At 41.4% G+C, this 23,493-nt stretch overlaps 1 protein-coding gene across 1 annotated transcript in view; it reads left to right on the forward strand.

The window, feature by feature from the left end:
* The window catches only part of LOC126298812 (ankyrin repeat domain-containing protein 16-like), a 105,078-nt gene that overhangs the window by 68,195 nt on the left and 13,390 nt on the right, over nt 1-23,493 (forward strand). The window contains exons 5-6 of the mRNA XM_049990277.1: nt 2,024-2,287; nt 22,098-22,496. Of these exons, the coding sequence (XP_049846234.1) occupies nt 2,024-2,287; nt 22,098-22,496 (663 nt within the window). The remainder of the gene's footprint in view (nt 1-2,023; nt 2,288-22,097; nt 22,497-23,493) is intronic.

Consider the following 23,493-nt stretch of genomic DNA (forward strand, 5'->3'; position numbering starts at 1 on the left):
TACGATGTGGTTCTCCAATGTTGATTACTCAATGTGCTTTCCGGCCCTCACAGACACTCCTCAGTAGTGAGTGATCAATGATCTGCACTCCAATGACTATTTACCTTGGTGGATATAACTATTACACAGAGTGGTGTCTGAAATAAATTAGCAACAATATGTTCTAGCATCCAACATTCTATGTTTGAATCTACATCGACATCACTACACAGAAAACTATAATGAACTGTATAGGACAGGGTACTTCCCATTTTACCACATATTTTGGCTTCTTCCTATTGCATTTGCAAATGAAATATGGCAAGAATGACTGTTTAAATGTCTCTGTGCATGCTGTAATTAGTCTAATCTTGTCTTTGCAGTCCCTACTGGAGCAGCATGTAACAGGCTGTAATATATTCCTAGCTTATTTACCTAATAATTATGGCTCTTGGAACTTTGTAAGTAGGCTTTCACACGATAGTTCACACATAGTTACAAGCCTCTGCCAATTCAGGTTTTTCAGTGTTTCTGTGATACTCTTCAATGAGTAAAAGAAACTGATGATAATTCATATCGTCCTTCTTTGTATATATTCAGTATTGTTGGTTAGTCCTGTGTGGTGTGGGTGCCATACACTTGAGCAGTATTCTAGGATGAGACGCACATGTGTTTTGTAAGTAGACTGTATCCTTCAATATTTTCCCACTATCTTATAAATAAACTGAAGTTTATTCACCTGGCATCTCCAATGAATGAGTTGACAGATTCCAATTCTGACTCTTTGATGTTGTAATCATAGAATACTACTATTCTGCATTTTGTGAAGTGAACTATTTTGCAGTATTGTGACAGTGTTTATGACTGTGTGAACCACATTATTTACTTACTAAAAACTCCCACTATCTCTATGGCTTGAGAAGGCCATTCACATATGAAACTTTCATAATTTCTATTGAAAAATTCCACACACATGATGATTGCTGTGCATTTGTGATAGTAACACCAAAAGACGACTTATGGCCCACCTTTGACACTTCTGTCATTTTATTTATCGAGAAATATATCGTCACCATTGATATCCTGCATGTACTTGTGATTGCTACTGATTGTTTCTGATTTTAGCTACCTTCCTATTCAAAGTATTAAATGTGATTTCCTACCATTAATTAGTGAAAGTAATTCTGACATCTTTCTCTGAATGCTTTTTCAGTTGCATAATATTACATTTACTTGTTCTGACATTCGAGGATCTGTATTCATCTCTATAAGAAATTCAGATGACTTGCTTGTTGCTCTGTTTGTTACTGCACCTCTACACCTAATTACATATTGGTCTGATATAAGAGTAGTTCTGACCTGAAAAAGCAACCATCATGTGGAAGCAACACATACACTGCTACCCAAGTGGCTTCATTCTCAGTGTAAAGTGTATCTGACACTATTAAGTGGTTCTCTACAGTTTAACCATATAACTGGTATTATTGATGGTGACAAGTATCATTACTTGTTGTTAGCTGATCCAGTATGAATCCCATCTGATTGAGCCTCCTTCACATCTGAGATGAAATGACCCTACAACGGTCATACTACGGCCATGTTTCTACTTGGCATGACTACTGTTTCTGTCTGTTAACTAAATGTTTTGCACAAACCAACTATTCTGGCTGGCATAAGTGGTGCTCTTAATCTTCCTTCCTGAGAAAGCTGCCGAAAGACTGCTGAGATAAGTTTTCATCTATTCAAATTAGGTGACAGTGGCACTTATAGGTGAGTGAAAACTACATTACAAAATTCTTACATTACAGCCTAACTCATGTACACAATCATAAAACGAAAGAAAACAAGAACAAAGTACTAATTTACAAACACAGAAGGTAACAAACATTCATGTCCATTCAGAAATTTGTAGTAAAGTAAGTAAATTAATTGCTTTGCACAATCCAAGCACTCCAGCTGCTGATATTGCTATTACAAAACTGATGCATTAAATTAGTTTTTCTGAGCTGAAAATCTGCAATAAAATTTTGTTAATTATTTTCAGGTGTAACTGTGGATGCTGTGAAACGAGGCGAATGGACCCCACTTATGCTTGCTTGTGCTAATTCTGGCATATCATCTTGTGATATTGTCAGTTTGCTTCTCAGATTTGGGGCAAAGACAAAAGCTCAGAACAAAGATGGATGGACACCAGTCAATCTTGCTGTGCGTTTAGGTGATGAAAACAAAATAAAGCTTCTAGCATCTGTTGATATTGATGCACTGAAAATCAAGACAAACAACCAACGAACCATACTACATACTGCAGGTATGTATTTTGCTGTTTGTAATAAGTAAATCAAGCAAAATTGAGCTGGACTAAGACAGATAAAACAATACACCACAAATTATCTGAGTGGCACAGAAATCAATAGATGTTATATACATGTACAGACAAGCAAATGGATACAGTTTCAGACAAGTTGAATGATTTATTCAACAGAAAAAGCTTCTCAAATTGTGTAAGTCAACAACACGTTGGTACACCTCTGGCTATTATGCAAGTCATGATTTGGCAAGGCATTGACTTGACAGAGTTGTTGGATGTCCTCCTGAGGGATACAGTGCCAAATTCTATCCAATTGGTGGTGCATTAGATTGTCAAAATCCTGAGCGGGTTGCAGTGCCCTGCCCATAGTGCTCCAAATGTTCTCAATTGGGGAGAGATCCAGCTCCCTTGCTGTCCATGGTCGGATTTAGCAATCACTAAGACAAAAGTGGAAACTCTCATTGTGTGCATTTGAGCATTATCTTGCCGAAGTGCAAGCCCAGGATTGGTTGCTGTGAAGAGCAACAAAATGCGTCATAGAATATCGTTGCTGTAGTGCTGTGCTGTAAGGGTGTTGCAGATGACAACCAAAGGAGTCCACCTATGAAAAGAAATGGCACCCCAAATCACTACTCCTGGTTGTCAGGCCATATGGTGAGTGACAGAGAGGATGGTATCCCTCCACTGGCCGAGGCATTTCCAGGCACACCTTCACTGGTCATCGGGTCTCTATTTGAAGTGGAAATCGTCGCTGAAGACAATTCTACTCCAGTCAATGAGATTCCAAGTGAAAGAAATGTCTCTAGATGACTCAGACAGTGGTGGGATACCAACTTGACTGTTGCTCGCCGTGTGGCCCAGCAACCATGAATAATGATTTGGAGTACAATTTCATTTCATAGCAGGATGCCTTTGGTTGTCACCCATGACACCCTCACAGCACAGCACTACATTGATAATATTTTATGCCATATTTTGTTGCTCTTCATAGCAAGCAATCCTGGTCTTACACTTCAGCAAGGTAACGCCCACCCATACACGATGAGAGATTTTACTGCATGCTTTCATGCTTGTCAAATGCTATTTTAGCCAGCAAGGTCACCAGATCTCTCCCCAATTGAGATTATTTGGGGCATTATGGGCAGGGTCCTCGAACCAGCATGAGATTTTGACCATCTGGCATGACAATTGGACAGAATTTGGCACAATATCCCTTAGGAGGACATCCAACAACTCGATCAATCAATGCTAAACCGAATAATGGCTTGCATAAGGGCCAGAGGTGGAGCAGCACATTATTGACTTGCTCAAGTTGTGAAGTTCTTTCTCTTGAATAAATCATCCAATTTTCTGAGCTTGTCATCATTTGTTTGTTCATCACATCTACAGATTTCCGTGCCATGGGGATAATTGTTTCGAGGTGCGTCATTTTTTATTTTATTTTATTTTATTTTATTGTCTTAGAGTGTGTGTATATATTGTAAAAGTGATTGTTACAACCTTAATGTGATGAAAAAGACAATAATTAAAAAAACAATAAGTTATGAAAATATTTCATTTATGTAAAATGATAGTAATAGCTTAAAATTTCATTAACATAACCACAGATATTTATAAGAAATATCTGTTTGAATACTTTGACAGATGTGAGTGCACAAGTGACACAATTTTCGAATAACTTCCAGGAATTCAGCCAAGTAACACTTTCAGTGACCGCTGATATTTCGGTGGGAGAACACCCCTCCATTTTCAAGGCAAACTGCAATGGACAGGCGACATACATGCAAATTTAAAGCCTTGGTTCTCGGAGTGATGCAAGAAAAATAGCACGCAATCTACCCCTCTAATCTTCAGCATTCTTCTGTAGTACCACATTTCAAAATCCTCTATTCTCTTCATGTCTTGATTGTGTACTATCCCAAGTTTATTCCACAGCTAGTGAAAATTTTATGCTCCATAGATCAGCTGCACAAGGACGACATCAAATGAGTATGATTGGATGCCCATTAACAGGCTTTTCAGCACCTTAAGAATGGTCTCAAGATGGTGCCATGCCAGATGTAATATACATTGGGTCCGCTGTTGCCACTCATGACAGATGTGTCCCAGTACAGAATAATGGGAGTTTTTTTCCAATAAGTTGTCAGAGGATTCTGAGTGGCCAGTTGCCTTCACCTGTAAAACGTTAACTGCAGCACACCTCCACCATTTAGAAATTGACAAGCAGGCTCTGACAATCATTTATGAGGTCAAGAAATTTCATGAGTGTTTGTATGACAGCAAATTCCATCTGTTGACTGACTACAAACTCTTGATTTCATTCTCCGGCTCTTCATGCTTCGCTACAGCTCACAGTTGTCGATCACCACCAGGAGCATGCACAGCATGTCTTATGGGCCACACCACTCATGCCAATGGAGCCAGGCAGCCAGCCATGATTCATTCTAGTACAGTCCAATGCACAAGCTAATATCAATCATACCATTCTGCTCATTGGGTTTCGACACTGTGTTGTGCTTGAAGTTCCTTGTTCTAGTTGTTGGCTTTCATTCAGTGTTCTGCTTTCAACAAGCTTGGCTTTCTTTATGGATTACATATTCATATTGGTATCTGACAGGGGAAAAAATAAATAAAAAATAAAAAACAACAATGTACAGAAGTGGGGTTATCCATCCTTTTCATGGTTCATCATGAATTTCGCATTTGGAAGTACTGAGCTCAGATTATGCAGAAGTAGTTTCCAGTTCCACAGGCCTGCATTAGTATGCCATAAAGGTGCCATTAACATATTTAAATAAATGGATTGGTTTCACTTGTGACAAGTTCAGAGCTGTCTCCCCAAACTATTTCATAAACAGATTAGCACCCACTGGATATGGGGCAGCCTTTCTCCACACCCTATATTTACTGATAATACTTACCATTAACCATAGTGTGTGGGTGACTGCATCTGTAGGAGGAGTTTAGTGATGGCCTTTGTGAAGAGTTGGAGCAAGTATGTCACAGGTCCTAGAGTGAAAAGAAAAGTCTCTAACACGATACAAAGGATGTGAGGAAGTTTTCAAAAATGCAGTTACTACACCAGAATTCTGCAGTGAAATAAACCAGCTGTTGGGTAACACATTATCATCTGTAAACATGTGTTGAAATACTACCACACAAAAATCATGACACAAGCTTCCGTATTTGTAGACTGTTTTGTCGAAAGCTTGTGAATATCTGTCTCTCCAAGACTCCTTGAACTTAACATAGTGTGAGTTCTTGCACTGATATTGATAACAACTGGCTACCAAGCTAAAATACGAGAAGACCTCCAGAACAGTTACTGATCAACACATCTTACAGCCTCTCCTATTCACAGCTAGCAAGATGAACACAGTGAGGAAGAATCAGTGCCTTTCTAGATAACAGCACCTATACCAAACACATTGTTGATCCTACACAATGAATGTTCAGAAGAACTATAGCTTTTTGAAACAGTTTTGAACCATTTTAGAAGATTATAAGAAGAATTCAATCTCGTGGAATAGTTTGACCGAGATAATGTGGCCTCTTCAAGATCGCAGACGTGCCAATCCCATTATGAACTACTGAGGTTACTTATTTACTACCTCTAAAATACACTCCTGGAAATTGAAATAAGAACACCGTGAATTCATTGTCCCAGGAAGGGGAAACTTTATTTACACATTCCTGGGGTCAGATACATCACATGATCACACTGACAGAACCACGGGCACATAGACACAGGCAACAGAGCATGCACAATGTCGGCACTAGTACAGTGTATATTCACCTTTCGCAGTAATGCAGGCTGCTATTCTCCCATGGAGACGATCGTAGAGATGCTGGATGTAGTCCTGTGGAACGGCTTGCCATGCCATTTCCACCTGGCGCCTCAGTTGGACCAGCGTTCGTGCTGGACGTGCAGACCGCGTGAGACGACGCTTTATCCAGTCCCAAACATACTCAATGGGGGACAGATCCGGAGATCTTGCTGGCCAGGGTAGTTGACTTACACCTTCTAGAGCACGTTGGGTGGCACGGGATACATGCGGACGTGCATTGTCCTGTTGGAACAGCAAGTTCCCTTGCCGGTCTAGGAATGGTAGAACGATGGGTTCGATGACGGTTTGGATGTACCATGCACTATTCAGTGTCCCCTCGACGATCACCAGAGGTGTACGGCCAGTGTAGGAGATCGCTCCCCACACCATGAAGCCGGGTGGTGGCCCTGTGTGCCTCGGTCGTATGCAGTCCTGATTGTGGCGCTCACCTGCACGGCGCCAAACACGCATACGACCATCATTGGCAACAAGGCAGAAGCGACTCTCATCGCTGAAGACGACACGTCTCCATTCGTCCCTCCATTCACGCCTGTCGCGACACCACTGGAGGCGGGCTGCACGATGTTGGGGCGTGAGCGGAAGATGGCCTAACGGTGTGCGGGACCGTAGCCCAGCTTCATGGGGACGGTTGCGAATGGTCCTCGCCGATACCCCAGGAGCAACAGTGTCCCTAATTTGCTGGGAAGTGGCGGTGCGGTCCCCTAAGGCACTGCGTAGGATCCTAAGGTCTTGGCGTGCATCCGTGCGTCGCTGCGGTCCGGTCCCAGGTCGACGGGCATCTGCACCTTCCGCCGACCACTGGCGACAACATCGATGTACTGTGGACACCTCATGCCCCACGTGTTGAGCAATTCGGCGGTACGTCCACCCGGCCTCCCGCATGCCCACTATACGCCCTCGCTCAAAGTCCGTCAACTGCACATACAGTTCACGTCCACGCTGTCGCGGCATGCTACCAGTGTTAAAGACTGCGATGGAGCTCCGTATGCCACGGCAAACTGGCTGACACTGACGGCGGTGGTGCACAAATGCTGCGCAGCTAGCGCCATTCGACGGCCAACACCGCGGTTCCTGGTGTGTCCGCTGTGCCGTGCGTATGATCATTGCTTGTACAGCCCTCTCGCAGTGTCCGGAGCAAGTATGGTGGGTCTGACACACCGGTGTCAATGTGTTCTTTTTTCCATTTCCAGGAGTGTACATTAAAACTCTTCTCAGTCCGTGTGTCAAGCACTGTGAATACCATTTACAGAACTCCACCGACTTGTCTGCAAGAATTACCCTTTCAAAACGCTGGTAGTTCTGTTACATTCTATAATTTCATTTTTCACTAAAATACTTACTGAAGACTAACTCCAGCTCATCAGTGACAAGTTTGATTAGCTTATAGCTTAACTCTTCAAACAAGAGCTACCAATTACCTTCCATCTGTTCAGTAGAGGGTACTACAAACAAGTGAATGATGTGGACATGTATTTCCCTGTCACAAGTGGTTTTCAGTCTGTTTATGGAACTGTCAGAAAAGATAGCTCTTAACTTTCATCGCTTAAAACAATATTTGTGGGATGTGGCAAAATGACCTTTGAATCCAAACAGTATTTGAGTCACTCTCTGTGTCCTGACATCAAATTCATTATGGTTTGTGCAATAAAAGAACAATTCACATGTTTGAATGTTTTTGTTGAATGAAAAGGTGAGGCATAGCATGTACGGCAAGCTTGTGTACTCTGATGTTTACCTAGATGATTCCAGTTGCCACCAGCTAGCATGAAGAATAGTGTGCTTGAAAGTCACCACCAGGAATTACTAAATGTGAAAGTGATTTTAAAAATGGGTATAGGGTATTGTGGGAATGGTTAGATGTGCACAGAAATTCTTTGAACCAACGATACTGTCATGAGCTGTGCTGCATTATTGACTGACGTGTTGCAACTCCAGTCACCAGCAAATATTCGTTATTTAGTATTTATCATTTCTAGAATGTTCTCAAAATCTCTTATGTTCATAATATTTGCATATTATGGAATATTCATTGTTTGTATAAATAAAAGCACCCTCCATCCAGGATGTAGTTCTGTTCTGCCAGTATGTTGGTATCAGTACTAAATGTGCTTTCAGTGGAAAACTTCATTGATGACCCTGCTTTAGACTTTGGACTTGGATGAGGTTACAACTTGATATTTTTTGTTGCACATACCGTGTAGTTCAAAATCTCAACACCACTGCTCCAACAAAGCAACATAAAATCTGTTTTCTACATGGCCAGGAACTGAAGTACAAAGCAGCACATTGTTCCCAAGGCCTGTATATTCAGGAGATTAGTGGATTCCAAATGAGCATTATGTCAACTGTACATCATGCATCCATCAGCATTTTCTGGAGACACTGGTGAGGACCTAATGAAAGGGATGAAAGAATTCAACTGAGACACCAAATACAAGAGGTGGGATGACATGATTTGTACCTTTACTTGAATGGTACAGTCCAGCAGCAGTTGAAGATCAATGAAGAGAAGTTCAATAGCTGGGACAAATTCCAGGTTGAACTGAAGAAACTATTAGGTGATGCTCAGCACCAAGTCCACTTAGCGGGAGAACATTTGAAGAATGAGGTCCCACATCACGGGGGTTACTTGACAACATTTGCTAGACAGCGTGCTGGTGTTGCTGCTGCAAACACCACTGTGAGGACTAGCCCTCTTTGCCAGTCTGTCAGCACCTGCGGCTGCCCTTTAAAGCCAGCAGTGAGTGGCTCTGCAGTCAGTCTCAATTTCTCTGGGCTATTGTAATAATCTCACAACACATCATTGTCCTGGTTGTGAATTCGCTACATATTAGGCTTTCGACCTTGGTTTACTCCCAGGGCTTGTTATTCTGCTGTGCCATCTCTGTTGTTTGTCTTCCTTTCATTATTGTTCACGTGTTTACTCTCAGGTTGTTCATTGTAGGGGCAACAGTGTTGTAGCTGCGAACCTTCTCTGCACATTGGGAAACACTGTTTCCTGGGCAAGTATAAAAACATTGCGTACTACAGTTCCCACAGAGATTCGACAAGGTTCAAACGTGCAGGGGAATACAAATAACAGAAGTGTCAGGCACTTGTTTATTGCATCAGTTACATTTTCAGATGTTGTTGTGGTTGTGGTCTTCAGTCCTGAGACTGGTTTGATGCAGCTCTCCATGCTGCTCTATCCTGTGCAAGCTTCTTCATCTCCCAGTACCTACTGCAGCCTACATCCTTCTGAATCTGGTTAGTGTATTCATCTCTTGGTCTCCCTCTATGATTTTTGCCCTCCACGCTGCCCTCCAGTACTAAATTGGTGATCTCTTGATGCCTCAGAACATGTCCTACCAACTGATCCCTCCTTCTAGTCAAGTCTTGCCACAAACTCCTCTTCTCCCCAATTCTATTCAGTACCTCCTCATTAGTTATGTGATCTACCCATCTAATCTTCAGCATTCTTCTGTAGCGTAACATTTTGAAAGCTTCTATTCTCGTCTTGTCTAAACTATTTATTGTCCATGTTTCACTTCCATACATGGCTACACTCCATACAAATACTTCCAGAAACGACTTCTGACACTTAACTCTATACTCGATGTTAACAAATTTCTCTTCTTCAGAAATGCTTTCCTTGCCATCGCCAGTCTACATTTTATATCCTCTCTACTTCGACCATCATCATTTATTTTGCTCCCCAAATAGCAAAACTCATTTCCTAATATAATTCCCTCAGCATCACCCGACTTAATTCGACTACATTCCATTATCCTCGTTTTGCTTTTGTTGATGTTCATCTTATACCCTCCTTTCAAGACACTGTCCATTCCGTTCAACTGCTCTTCCAAGTCCTTTGCTGTCTCTGACAGAATTACAATGCCATCGGTTTTTATTTCTTCTCCATGGATTTTAATAACTACTCTGAACTTTTCTTTTGTTTCCTTTACTGCTTGCTCAATATACAGATTGAATAGCATCCAGTAGATTATTGTTTACAATATATGTAACAGTTCTTTCTGTTTTTGCTTTTATACCTTATGTAATTGTTTATAATTGATTTGGCATGCTATTTATTGTTTGCGTAGGGATACTGTTACCATAAAACTTAACCACTACCAACTGACTTGGAGTGTAGTGATTCGAGTCCTCTAGAGTCTCAGAAAACTATTGGTATTTATTCAGAATATAAAAATCCCATTGAGGTACATCAGCACTGTGACTCAAGTTTTACCTAGGTCAGTGCAAAATATGTGGGTTTTGGGGTTTTATTTAGAATTAATTTGAGGACTTGTGTACAGCTCAAAAGAATTAGGGGAATACATGCATCAATGTCTGGCATGTTAAATCTGTTTTGATACAGACAGTATCTGTGATCTTATTGCATAGCTTGAGATCTTCACTTTTAATGTATGCAACAGCTTAAACCATTTGCCATCTATTGGCTGTGTTTGTGTTACAGTATCAGATGACTTCTGACCTTGCAGAAGGAAGTGAATACTGGTGTCCCACTAACCTCTAATGATATACATAGACTGCAGTTGTCATTTGTGAATTTTGTACTCAAGTGCAAGTACATGCAATGCGACATGTTAATGCAGTATCAATTGCAAGAGTTGTCTGAGCCAAGCAGGATGAACTTTCCATTCTTTTGCTGCAGATGCAAATGGCTCTCCATCTTTCTTCCATAGGTTGTGGACATGCTACAGGGAGACAGGTCAGTATACAAGACGAGTTGTACTAGGTCACCGATGCATTACACCCCCACGTGAAGACCGCTATGAGATCCATCTCTGCATTGTGGCATTGTACGGCTACCTCCAGACTGCTGCAAGATGACCATAGAAGAGCCACTGTGTCCTATTGTAATGTAGGGTGTATGTTATGAGAAATAACCTTATGACCCAGACATCCTGTTCGAGTACCTTGCTTGATATCACAACATCTTGCAGTTCACCTTCAGTTCTGCCATTGCTGTGTCAACTGGCAACTTTGCCACTCATGAAGTGTGTTACTCAGAGACGAGTCAAGGTTTTTCTGACACAACGTGATGGCCACGTTCATGTGTGGAGACGTGGTGTGTGGTACCTGCCAAACATTGTCCAGGAAAGTTCTGTGCTGATGTGGAGAGATAGTGTTAACAGCTGTATGGATCTTGTCGTGGTCCATAGTTACCTTACTACCGGGCAGTACACCAAATAGATAGTTGGACTATTTGTAGGCTGCTGCATATGGTGGTTCTCCTGAACTCCTCCTTGTGCATGTGTGGTGGGCGTCACTTATGTGATGTCTTGCAAAGCCAGGGCATTTAAATAGTGGCATGGCCACAGTGGGTCATGACCTGGTTGACTTCCGTAGAATTATAAGGAGCATGTCACATAGGTGTCGGGCCATGATAAACATGCATGGATGGCTTACACATTATTGAAACTCTCAAAGCCCAATGAAAAACACCCAAGATGACAGGTTGAATGATTGTTTCCACTTTGTTTTTGACAACTGTTAGACATTTCAGTTCTTATGGTGGAAATGAATGAAATTGTAATGATGTTTTGTTGTGTACTTAAAAATGTGCTTAATTTGAAAAAGATAGAGGTATAATTTGCTAACATTCCCAGTCCAAAATTACTGCTCATTGGAGTATGACAGATACCCTAAGTCATGTTCCTCTTAATTCTCTTGAGCAGTATGTATACTACACTACTGGCCATTAACATTGCTACACCACGAAGATGACGTGCTACAGATGCGAAATTTAACTGACAGGAAGAAAATGCTGTGATATGCAAATGATTAGCTATTCAGAGCATTCACACAAGGTTGGCGCAGCTGGTGACACCTACAATGTGCTGACTTGAGGAAAGTTTCCAGCCGATTTCTCATACACAAACAGCAATTGACTGACGTTGACTTGTGAAATGTTGTTGTGATGCCTCGTGTAAGGAGGAGAAATGTGTACCATCACGTTTCCGACTTTGATGAAGGTAGGATTATCACGATTGCGGTTTATCATATCGCGACATTGCTGCTTGCGTTGGTCGAGATCCAATGACTGTTAGCAGAATATGGACTCGGTGGGTTCAGAAGGGTAATACGGAATGCCGTGCTGGATCCCAACGGCCTCGTATCACTAGCAGTGGAGATGACAGGCATCTTATCTCTATGGCTGTAACGGATTGTGCAGCCATGTCTTGATCCCCGAGTCAACAGATGTGGACGTTTGCAAGACAACAACCATCTGCACTAACAGCTCAGTGACGTTTGCAGCAGCATGGACTATCAGCTCGGAGACCATGGCTGTGGTTACCCTTGACGCTGCACCATAGACAGGAGCGCCTGTGATTGTGTACTCAACAACGAACCTGGGTGCACCAATGGCAAAACGTCATTTTTTTTCAGATGAATCCAGGTTCTGTTTACAGCATCATGATGGTCTCATCCGTGTTTGGCGACATCGCGGTGAACGCACATTCAAAGCGTGTATTTGTCATCGCCATACTAGCGTATCTCCCGGCGTGATGGTATGGGGTGCCATTGGTTACATGTCTCGGTCACCTCTTGTTCGTATTGACAGCACTTTGAACAGTGGACGTTTTATTTCAGATGTGTTACGACCCGTGGCTCTACCCTTCATTCGATTCCTGCGAAACCCTACATTTCAGCAGAATAATGCACAACGGCATGTTGCGGGTCCTGTACGGGCCTTTCTGGATACAGAAAACGTTCGACTGCTGCCCCGGCCAGCACGTTCTCCAGATCTCCCACGAATTGAAAATGTCTGGTCAATGGTGGCCGAGCAACTGGCTCGTCACAATACGCCAGTCACTACTCTTGCTGAACTGTGGTATCGTGTTGAAGCTGCATGGGCAGCTGTACCTGTGCACACCATCCAAGCTCTGACTCAATGCCCAGGCATATCAAGGCCATTATTAAGGCCAGAGGTGGTTGTTATGGGTACTGATTTCTCAGGATCTATGCACCCAAATTGTGTGAAAATGTAATCACATGTCAGTTCTAGTATAATATATTTGTCCAATGAATACCTGTTTATCATCTGCATTTCTTCTTGGTGTAGCAATTTTAATGGCCAGTAGTGTATATATCTGGTGCATAACTGTAGGATATGGACTTATTGTATTTTATTCTTATTTAGTATTACATTGTTTGTTTTTCAAGAGGTTTTTTTATCTCACACCCAAATGGGGACCACATGACAATTTCAGTTCCTTCTCATCTCCTCTTTTCTTTCCCTCCAGTATTGTTGCATCTTTCAACCATGGTTTTTTCCCCCTTTCTTGAGTCACTGTTAATACTACTTCTTCCTTGATGTCCTTCTACATCACTTTTATGTTGTGTGTTTCTAAATTCTTTTTAAATTCTTGAATCTGGCTTGTTGTTAATTTCTTTACCCAGAGATATTTGTAGGTCTGCTTCGTCAGTCTGTTGGCTTCTGTATAAATGTCAAAAAATGTTACTCTTTTTCTTATTGTTTCTGTTCTCTCTCTCTCTCTCTCTCTCTCTCGATATATTTCACTGTTGCTTCTTAATTTCCAGACTACTTTGCTTCTCATTTCGGTGCTGATAACCTCATTGTTGAGTGCCTCTAAACCCCCACTCCCCACCCTCGCCACACACACACACACACACACACACACACACACACACACACACACACACACCATTTATGACAGATTTCCCTGACCCATGTTATTCAATTTTAGCTTTCACAAACCCCAGTAGGTTTTTTCCCAGTCCTCAAAACATGTTCGACACATACGCCTCTAAGGCACATGGTACAACAGTATTGAACCTTGTACATTTATTCTCAATATTTTTTGTCGCAGAAATGAATTTTTGATGTTAAGGGGACCACACCCTGCCTATCTAACCCATGTTAATTTTGGCAAGTATTAGACCCATTTCAGAAAAAACTATTTGATGCAGGACCTTAATATTTTACTGTATGTTACATGATGTTAATAGAGTCAACTGTACTAAAATCTACTTAATCCCTTTTATAGTTTTCAAGAAATACTTTTTTAAATTTATTAACAAAAAATATTAAGTTTTTTCTGCAGAAAATATTTTTTTTGTGAACTTCCTAATGGGGGAATATTAATGAATATAGTACCAGAGGTGGATTTTTATGTTATGCAGAGTCTCTGAAAATTTCACTTATTTATCTATGATAGTTTCTTATATAATGGGGCATATGAACTGAAAATTTTAGTTTGTGGAAAATTGACTTTAAAGAAAAAACTTTTGAAATTTGTTACTTACAGTTAATTAAAACTGTCCTGCTGCATATGATGGCCCTCCTTTGGCCTCTAGCAGATCTTCCAGCTTCTTTTTCACCTTCCTGGATGTTTGTCTTGGTTTCTTGGCCATATTAGATGCAGACCTGTCTGCATCAGCTATCCTCATTTTCAGTAGTTAAAACTTCCGGGCTGAGAGGCCGTGGTCGAACAGTAGAACTTCTTCTCCCTTCTCGACCACGGCCTCTCAGCCCGGAAGTTTTAACTACTGACGATGCCGGCCGTGAAAGCCTACACGCTATCCTCATTTTATCGCAATGTTGCAGCCCAGTGATCATATTTTCACGAGGATTAATTCCCGGCTTTTTCAATACCAAACACTTTCCAATATTACCACAATTGAATGTAATAACAGCATCATGAACTCCTAGTTTCATCATATGCATGCCTACAAATACAGTTTTAGGAAGGCGGTTCCAAATTATGCTGTTGAAACATTCATTTGGGTTCTGTGTCTGCCCATGCAGACATTTCCTTAGAAGGTCAGGATGAGCCAAGTCTCTGAAAATATGTTTAATTGGTGTAATAACAGAAGCAGGAAGAGAATGCTGGTGAGAATAAGATTCTCCAGTTGCCCGAGCCCTATTGTATTTGCACCACAAGTTTTCTCCTGATGGGCACAATCCATGACATGGCTTATCATCAGTAGATGACTTATGGAAGAATATGGCCCAATCATCTCTTTTCATTGCCTCCAGATTTTCTTTATTTCTCCTAATTGCCTGCCCAGAGTATACCTGCAAGTTTTCTATAACAACTACTCGCTATCACCCTTGTGTTGTTTACAAACAGCAGAAACAAAAGAATACCAACCGATGCATTCCAAGGATAGCCAACAAACTCGGGAGGGGGGAAAAAAAAACCACTAACATGCAATGTAGGGAATATAAAGATCTAAAATATATGCAGAAAAGAGGGTGTAGTACATAAACACACGTGGTAGGAAAATGCTCTTTAAATGCTCGAAAAAAGAAAATTTCAGCAAAATCCTTTTCAGAGTACTTAAATAAAACATTACTCTATCGAAATATGATGAAAACTGAAAATCGTTTTTTTTTTTTTTTTTTTTTTTTTTTTTTTTTTTTTTTTTTTTTTTTTTTTTTTTTTCCCTGAAACACTGTTTGGTCCCCTTAATTGTTCTGATAATCTGAAATCTTCACGTTGCACTCACCTAGCAGATATACCTTCTTCACATTCCTATTTGCACCTGTAATCAATGTTGTTATAACACCCCTGTAAGCACAGATTCCCCACCCTTCATTAACTGAGTTGAAAAGTTCAGGCCTTTTTTAAAGCTCGAAATCAATGATATTTCCCTCACATGTTAATCTTATGCTTAACTGCCCAAGTTTCACTAAAGAGCGAAAGAAACTGGTACACCTGCGTAATCTCGTGAAGGGCCCCTGCGAGCACGCAGAAGTGCCACAGCATGATGTGGCATGGACGCGACTAATGTCTGAAGTAGTGCTGGAGGGAATTGACACCATTAAACTGCAGGGCTCTCCATAAATCCATAAGAGTATGAGGGGCTGGAGATCTCTTCTGAACAGCATGTTGCAAGGCATCCTAGATATGCTCAATAATGTTCATGTCTGGGCAGTTTAGTGGCCAGTGGAAGTGTTTAAACTCAGAAGAGCGTCCCTGGAGCCACGCTGTAGCAATTCTGGATGTGTGGGATGTCACATTGTCCTGCTGGAATTTCCCCAGTTTGCCGGAATGCACACTGGACATGATTGGATGCATGTGATCAGACAGGATGCTTTTGTACATGTCATCTGTCAGAGTCGTATCTAGAAATATCACAGGTCCCATATCACTCCAACTACACATGTCCCACACAATTACAGAGCCTCTACCAGCTTGAATAGTCCCCTGATGACTTGCAGTGTCCGCGGATTGATAAGGTTGTCTCCATACCCATACACATCCATCCGCTCGATACAATTTGAACATTCGACCAGGCAACATGTTTCCAGTCATCAACAGTCCAATGTCGGTGTTGACAGACCGAGGCGAGGCATAAAGCTTCATGCCGTGCAGTCATCAAGGGTACATAAGTGGGTCTTCATCTCCAAAAGCCCATTTTGATGATGATTTGTTGAATGGTTCACACGCTGCTATCTGTTGATGGCCCAGCATTGAAGTCTGCAGCAATTTGCAGAAGGGTTGCAGTTCTGTTATGGTGAACGATTCTCCCACAGTGATGTCAGAGATTCGATCTTTTATCATTTTCCTGATATTCATGGTACACTCGTGAAATGGTCAGACCGGAAAATCCCCACTTCATCACTATCTCACGGATACTGTGTCACATCGCTCATGCTTACTATAACACCACATTCAAACTCGCTTAAATCTTGGTAATCTGCCATTGTCGCAGCAGTAAAAAATTAAACAACTGTGCCAGACACTTGTCGTCTTATATAGGCGTTGCTGACAACAGTGCCGTATTCTGCCTGTTTACATCTCTCTGTATTTGTGTACACATGTCTGTACCAGTTTCTTTGGAACTTCAGTGTAGTTTTCGGATATGGTATGTAGAACAGTTCTACATCTACATGGATACTCTGCAAATCACATTACGTGCCTGGCAAAGGGTTCATCGAACCACTTTCACAATTCTGAACACATATATCTTTCTGTATGAGCTCTGATTTACCTTACTTGATCGTGGTGATTGTTCCTCCCTATGTAGGTCAGTGTCAACAAAATATTTTCGCATTCGGAGGAGAAGGTTGGTGGTTGGAATTTCGTGAGAAGATTCCGTTGCAACAAAAAACGCCTTTCTTTTAATGATTTCCAGCCCAAATCCTGTATCATTTCTGTGACACTCTCGCCCATATTTCGCGATAACACAAAACGTACTACCTTTCTTTGAACTTTTTTGATGTACGCCATCAGTCTTATCTGGTAACGATCCCACACCGTGCAGCAGTATCCTAAAAGAGGACAGACAAGTGTAGTGTAGGTAGTCTCCTTAGTAGGTCTGTTACATTTTCTAAGTGCCCTGCCAATAAAACGCAGTCTTTGGTTAGCCTTCCCCACAACATTTTCTGTGTGTTCCTTCCAATTTAAGTTGTTCGTAATTGTAATACCGAGGTATTCAGTTGAATTTATGCCTTTTAGATTAGACTGATTTATCGTGTAACTGAAGTTTAATGAGTTCCTTTTAGCACTCATGTGGATGACCTCACACCTTTCATTATTCAGATATGTTTTCTAAATTGTTTTGCTGTTTCTTTTGATCTTCTGATGACTTTATTAGTCAAGAAACGACAGCATCATCTGCAGACAACCAAAGATGGCTACTCAGATTGTCTCCCAAATCGTTTATGTAGATAAGGAACAGCAAAGGGCCTATAACACCTCCTTGGGGAACGCCAGAAATCACTTCTGTTTTACTCAATGACTTTCTGTCAATCTCTACAAACTGTGACCTCTCTGACAGGAAATCACAAATCCACTTACATAACTGAGACGATATTCCATAAGCACGCAGTTTTGCTATGCGCCACTTGTGTGGAAACCCATAAATAGGGAATCTATCTGAAATCCCTTGTCAATAGCACTCAACACTTCATGTGAATAAAGAGCCATGTTGACTGTGTGTCAATAGAACGTTTTCTTCGAGGTAATTCATGATGTTCGAACACAATATATGTTCCAAAACCCTGCTGCATATCGACATTAACAATATGGACCTGTAATTTAGTAGATTATTCCTACTACCTTTCTTGAATATTGGTGTGACCTGTGTAACTTTCCAGTCTTTGGGTACGGATCTTTCGTTGAGCGAATGGTTGTATATGATTGTTAAGTTTGGAGCTAATGCATCAGCATACTCAGAAAGGAACCTAATTGGTGTATGGTCTGGACTAGAAGACTTGCTTTTATTAAGTGATTTAAGTTGCTTGACTACTCCAACGATATTTACTTCCAAGTTATTCATGTTGGCAGCTGTTCTTGATTCAATCTCTGGAATATTTACTCCATTGCTATCGCGCAGAGAAGGCATTGATTGTTTCTTGCCGCTAACATACTACACATACGACCAGAATCTCTTTTGATTTTCTGCCAGGTTTCAAGACAGTTTCGTTGTGGAAACTGTTATAAGCATCTCACATTGAAGTCCGCGCTAAATTTCGAGCTACTGTAAAAGATTTCCAATCTTGAGGATTTTGCATCTATTTAAATTTGGCATGTTTGTTTCATTGTTTCTGCAACAATGTTCTAGCCCGTTTTGCATACCAAGGAGGATCAGCTCCGCTGTTTGTTAATTTATTTGGAATAAATCTCTCAATTGCTGCCGATACTATTTCTTCGAATTTAAGCCACATCTGGTCTACACTTATATTATTAATTTAGAATGAGTCTCTCAGGAAGTCGCCATGTGAATTTTTATCTGCTTTTTGGATAGGTATATTTTTCACTTATTTTTCAAGTATTTGCGGATTACAATATTCAATCTCGCTACGACAACCCTGTGTTCACTAATCCCTGAATCAGTTTTGATGCTCATTATTAACTCAGGATTATTTGTTGGTAAGAGGTCAAGTGTGTTTTCACAACTGTTTACTATTTGCGTGGGCTCGTGAACTAATTGCTCGAAATAATTTTGAGAGCATGCATTTAGCACAATTTCAGATGATGTTTTATACGTACCTCCAGACTTAAACATGTATTTTTGCCTACATATCGAGGGTAAATTAAAGTCACCACCAACTGTTATCGTATGAGTCAGGTACATTTTTGAAATAACTCAGGTTTTCTTTGAACCTTTCAGCAATTGTATCATCTGAATTGAGAGGTCGGTAAATGGATCCCATTATTATTTTATTCCTGTTGCCAACAATGACCTCTGCCTATACTAACTCACAGGAAGTATCTACTTCAATTTTGCGATAACTAAAATTACTTCTGACAGCAACAAACACGCCACTGCCAACCGTGTTTAGCCTAGCCTTTCGGCTGAGCTTATATCCAGCTTTAGCCAGCTTTCAGTGTCTATGATTTGAGCATCAGTACTTTCTATTAGCGCTTGGAGCTCTGGTACTTTCCCAACACAGCTACAAAAATTTACAACTGTTATACCAATAGTTCCTGTATCTATGTTCTTCCTGTGTTCATCCTGCACCCTTTGTGACTGAAGCTGTTCTTGTGTTTTTCTGAGACCCTCTAACCTAAAAAACAGCCCAGTCCATTCCACACAGCCCCTGCTACCCGTGTAGCCGTCTCCTGCATATAGTGGACTCCTGACCTATTCAGCATAAACTGAAACCCAACCACATTTTGGCGAAAGTCGAAGAATCTGCAGCCTACACAGTCGCAGTACCATCCTGGCCTCTGATTCAGACCCTCCACTCGGCTCTGTACCGGAGGTCCGCAATCAGTCCTGTCGACTATGGTGCAAATGATCAGCTCTGCTTTCATCTTGCAATCAAGACTGGCAGCCTTTACCACTTCAGTTAGCCGCTCGAAACCAGAGAGAATCTCTTCTGATCCAAAGTGACACACATCATTGGTACCGACGTGAGCAACCACCTGCAGTTTGTTGCACGCTGTGCTCTTCATGGCATCCGGGAGGACCCTTTCCACATCTGGAATGACTCCACCCAGCATGCACACGGAGTGCACATTGGTTTTTTTACACTTCTTGTCAGCCAAGTCCCTAAGGTGCCTCATAACGCGCCTAATGTTGGAGCTCCCAACTACCAATAATCCCACCCTCTGTGATTGCTCGGGTCTTGCAGGCTGAGTGGTTTCCTCTGAAACAGGACAGGCGACAGCATCTGGCTCAGCAACAGTGTCAGCCAGACAGCGGCCGCCTGGGAAGTCTTTCGCCACCTGCTTTGCCCCGGGGCGACCTCCCACTTGACCACAGGTGAGGGGTAGCCTCAGTGCGAGCTGTAACTGGGTTGGCCACTGGCAAGGACCGATCGGAGGACTCTGATATGCTGTACGTTCGTTGGATTCCCACAGCCAGCCCACAACAGTGGTGCCCATCCACTGCAGCCTCAAGCTGTGCATCCGAAGCCATCACAGCCTGAAGCTGAGAGCGAAGTCTCACCAACTCTGCTTGCATCTGCACACAACAATCGCTGTCCCTGTCCATACTAAAGACTGTGGAAAACTAAACTATGCAGATAAATGGACTATTGGCACGTATTGCGCAACTCTACTGTAGACCCTGACGAAAACGCACGAACTGTGTCTAATAATACGCAGATATTCAAAAACCTAACTACCGAAGCACTCAGATGAAACTAAATAATGTGCCCCTGATTAGGAACTTGTAATATGTCGCAAAATCTGTTTACTTTCCGACGCAAATGAAAATGGGAGACCTGTGGCTATTAGATATTAAATTTACATGCAGAAACTCAAGAAACTAAACTATTAAAGCACACAGATGATATAATAAAATTCGCTCCCGGTTAGGAACTCAGAAATGTCACAAAAGCTGTTACTTCCCTGTTGCTGCGTCTGTCTCGGTCGGCTACTACTGCCTGACATGATACCCTGTCCATAGTACTCACTCTAATAATTTGAGTCTCCCAGTCTGCATCTGGTAAATTGGAATCCCTACCTGTCCAATATAATTTGCAGTCAGAATTTAGAACTCCATTGCTATTAGCATTTGGTTTCAGCCAGCTTTCTGTTCCTAGTACTATGTGGGCATTATGTGTTTATAACTGAGACTAGTTCTGGAGCCTTATCAGATATCAGTCTTGAATGCACAATATTATACAGGGTGACTTTTCATTGTGTACAGATAAACAAAGATGTGCGGATAATGCTGGAAAGAATAAAAGTCCATGAATCATTTTTCATGCAGACCAGTATTTACAAAGCTATCACTGCTTTTCTTTAGCTCACAAATGAAAGTTAAGAGAACATAAAACTAACTGATTCATGCACAGAACATCACATTATAAGTATTTCATGAAACTGCTTCACCTGATGACACATGTTGGCCACAAGGTTTTCTTTCTCAACTTGAACCTTCTGTGCAGATCATGCACGGCTGCCTGTTCGGGCTACAGGTGGTTTTTGAAGGTTGTTATATAAACAAAAAATTGACATTAATTATTGACTAAACTTCTGGTCAAACAAAAGATAGAAGAGGCTGTTTCTTCTGCAAATTATGTGTCTTTTAGCAGGCGGTGTTTCTGTATGCATAAAAATGTCACACTGTATGACTGCTTTGTTTTTGGAATTGTTTATTTGGACCAGTGCAGCTCATTGTTGGGCTGGATGTAATTTCTTTGTGGGGGAATTTTTACAAAAAGGAATTTATAAAAGAGACACTGTTGAATTTTGGAGTGGCATGTAATTTCACACACAACTTTCAGATTTAATGGTGCCATAGAGTGGCACTTGATATTATTATTTCAACATGGACCCTTTCATGGTTCTTGATAATCAAGCATACAGTGAAAGAAAACTGTAAATATTCTTTCACTGCATTGCAGCTGTCCCATTTCTTAAAATATCTCTATACCTAAAGGCATTGAAACTGGAAGGCAAATAATGTTCTGTTTTTCTGCAGTTTTGTCTACATAACTTACTCTACATGTTAAGGCTGATAAAGCCTACTTCTCTTTTATCAATGCTATGATTGATATAAGTGTGTCTTGCAAATTTTTCTTTCAGCTCTCCATGGTAGGGCATCAGTACTACAGTTCCTTTTGAGCTCAGAGTGTGGCTGCAGGGAGATGCTGAGTTGTACTGACATGTGTGGTGTTTCACCTTTCCTTGACGCAGCTGCTAGTGGAAGCTTGGAAACAGTGAAGGTTATCCTGTCATATTATGATGCCCTAGGTGACAAGGACAAGAAAGGACTGAGTGCACTTCATCATGCTGCACGCACAGGAAGTGTATTGGTGATTGAGTTCCTGGTGAAAGAACTAGGAGCAGATGTTAACAGTGTTTCAGACATTGATAGAGTGACACCATTACATGTTGCAGCTCGTGAGAAACAGAGTGACGTTGTTCATCTTTTGATGAAGCTGGGAGCTGACACTTCTCTGACTGATGCACATGGTCGCAGTGGTACGTTCTGTGGAACAGTTTAGTGGAAAGCATTAATTGTAACATAAGTATCTCTAAAGTTCAAAGTGGTTAGCACACTGGACTCCCATTTGGGCAGACGATGGATCAAACCCATGTCTGGTCATCCTGTTTTAGGCTTTCCGTGATTTCTCTAAATCAATTCAGGCAAATTCCGGGATGCCTCTTTTGCAAGTCTGTGGCCGACTTCCTTCCACATCCTCCCCTAATCCGATGGGGCCGATGACCTCGCTGTTTGCTCCCCTCCTCCAAATCAACCAACTAACTAATCCAAAGAGTTACCTGAAATTTCTCCTATTTCTGTTCAGATGCAGTATTTCAAGCTGCTATTTATATTTTATTATTAAAGTGTCATGACACTGTTGTTAAGATGTTTAAGCCTATACTTTGACGAGTAAAGGAAAGAACTCTCAAGAAACTTGAAGGAAATACATACATTCTTAAAAGAACAATGTCATTTACAGATGATTCTTGTCTTGAACAGCATAAACATAGTAAACCACTCATAGCTAAAATGATCCTTTCATGAGAAAATCATTAAAACTTTGAAGAAAAAAATGTTGTATGACTAGGGCCTCCCATCGGGTAGACCTTTTGCCGGGTGCAAGTCTTTCAATCTGACGCCACTTTGGCGACTTGCGTGTCGATGGGGATGAAATGATGATGATTAGGACAACACAACACCCAGTCCCTGAGTGGAGAAAATCTCCGACCCAGCCAGGAATCGAACCCGGGCCCTGAGGATTGAATTTCTGTCGCGCTGACCGCTCAGCTACTGGGGGCAGGCTGAAGAAAAATGATATGTACAAGATGTGCCACTGTATCATGTCAAATATCTTTTGGTGTATTAAAGATATTCCTGATGTGCTTTCACTTGTACAAATAGTCACAAGGGGCTCAAAACTGACGTCCAACACTTTTCTTCAAAAGTGGACTAATGCCGTTGTTCAGAATGAAAGTTGTTTTTGTCAATAAGGTA

Source organism: Schistocerca gregaria, chromosome X (assembly GCF_023897955.1).
Source record: "Schistocerca gregaria isolate iqSchGreg1 chromosome X, iqSchGreg1.2, whole genome shotgun sequence".
NCBI lineage: Eukaryota > Metazoa > Arthropoda > Insecta > Orthoptera > Acrididae > Schistocerca > Schistocerca gregaria.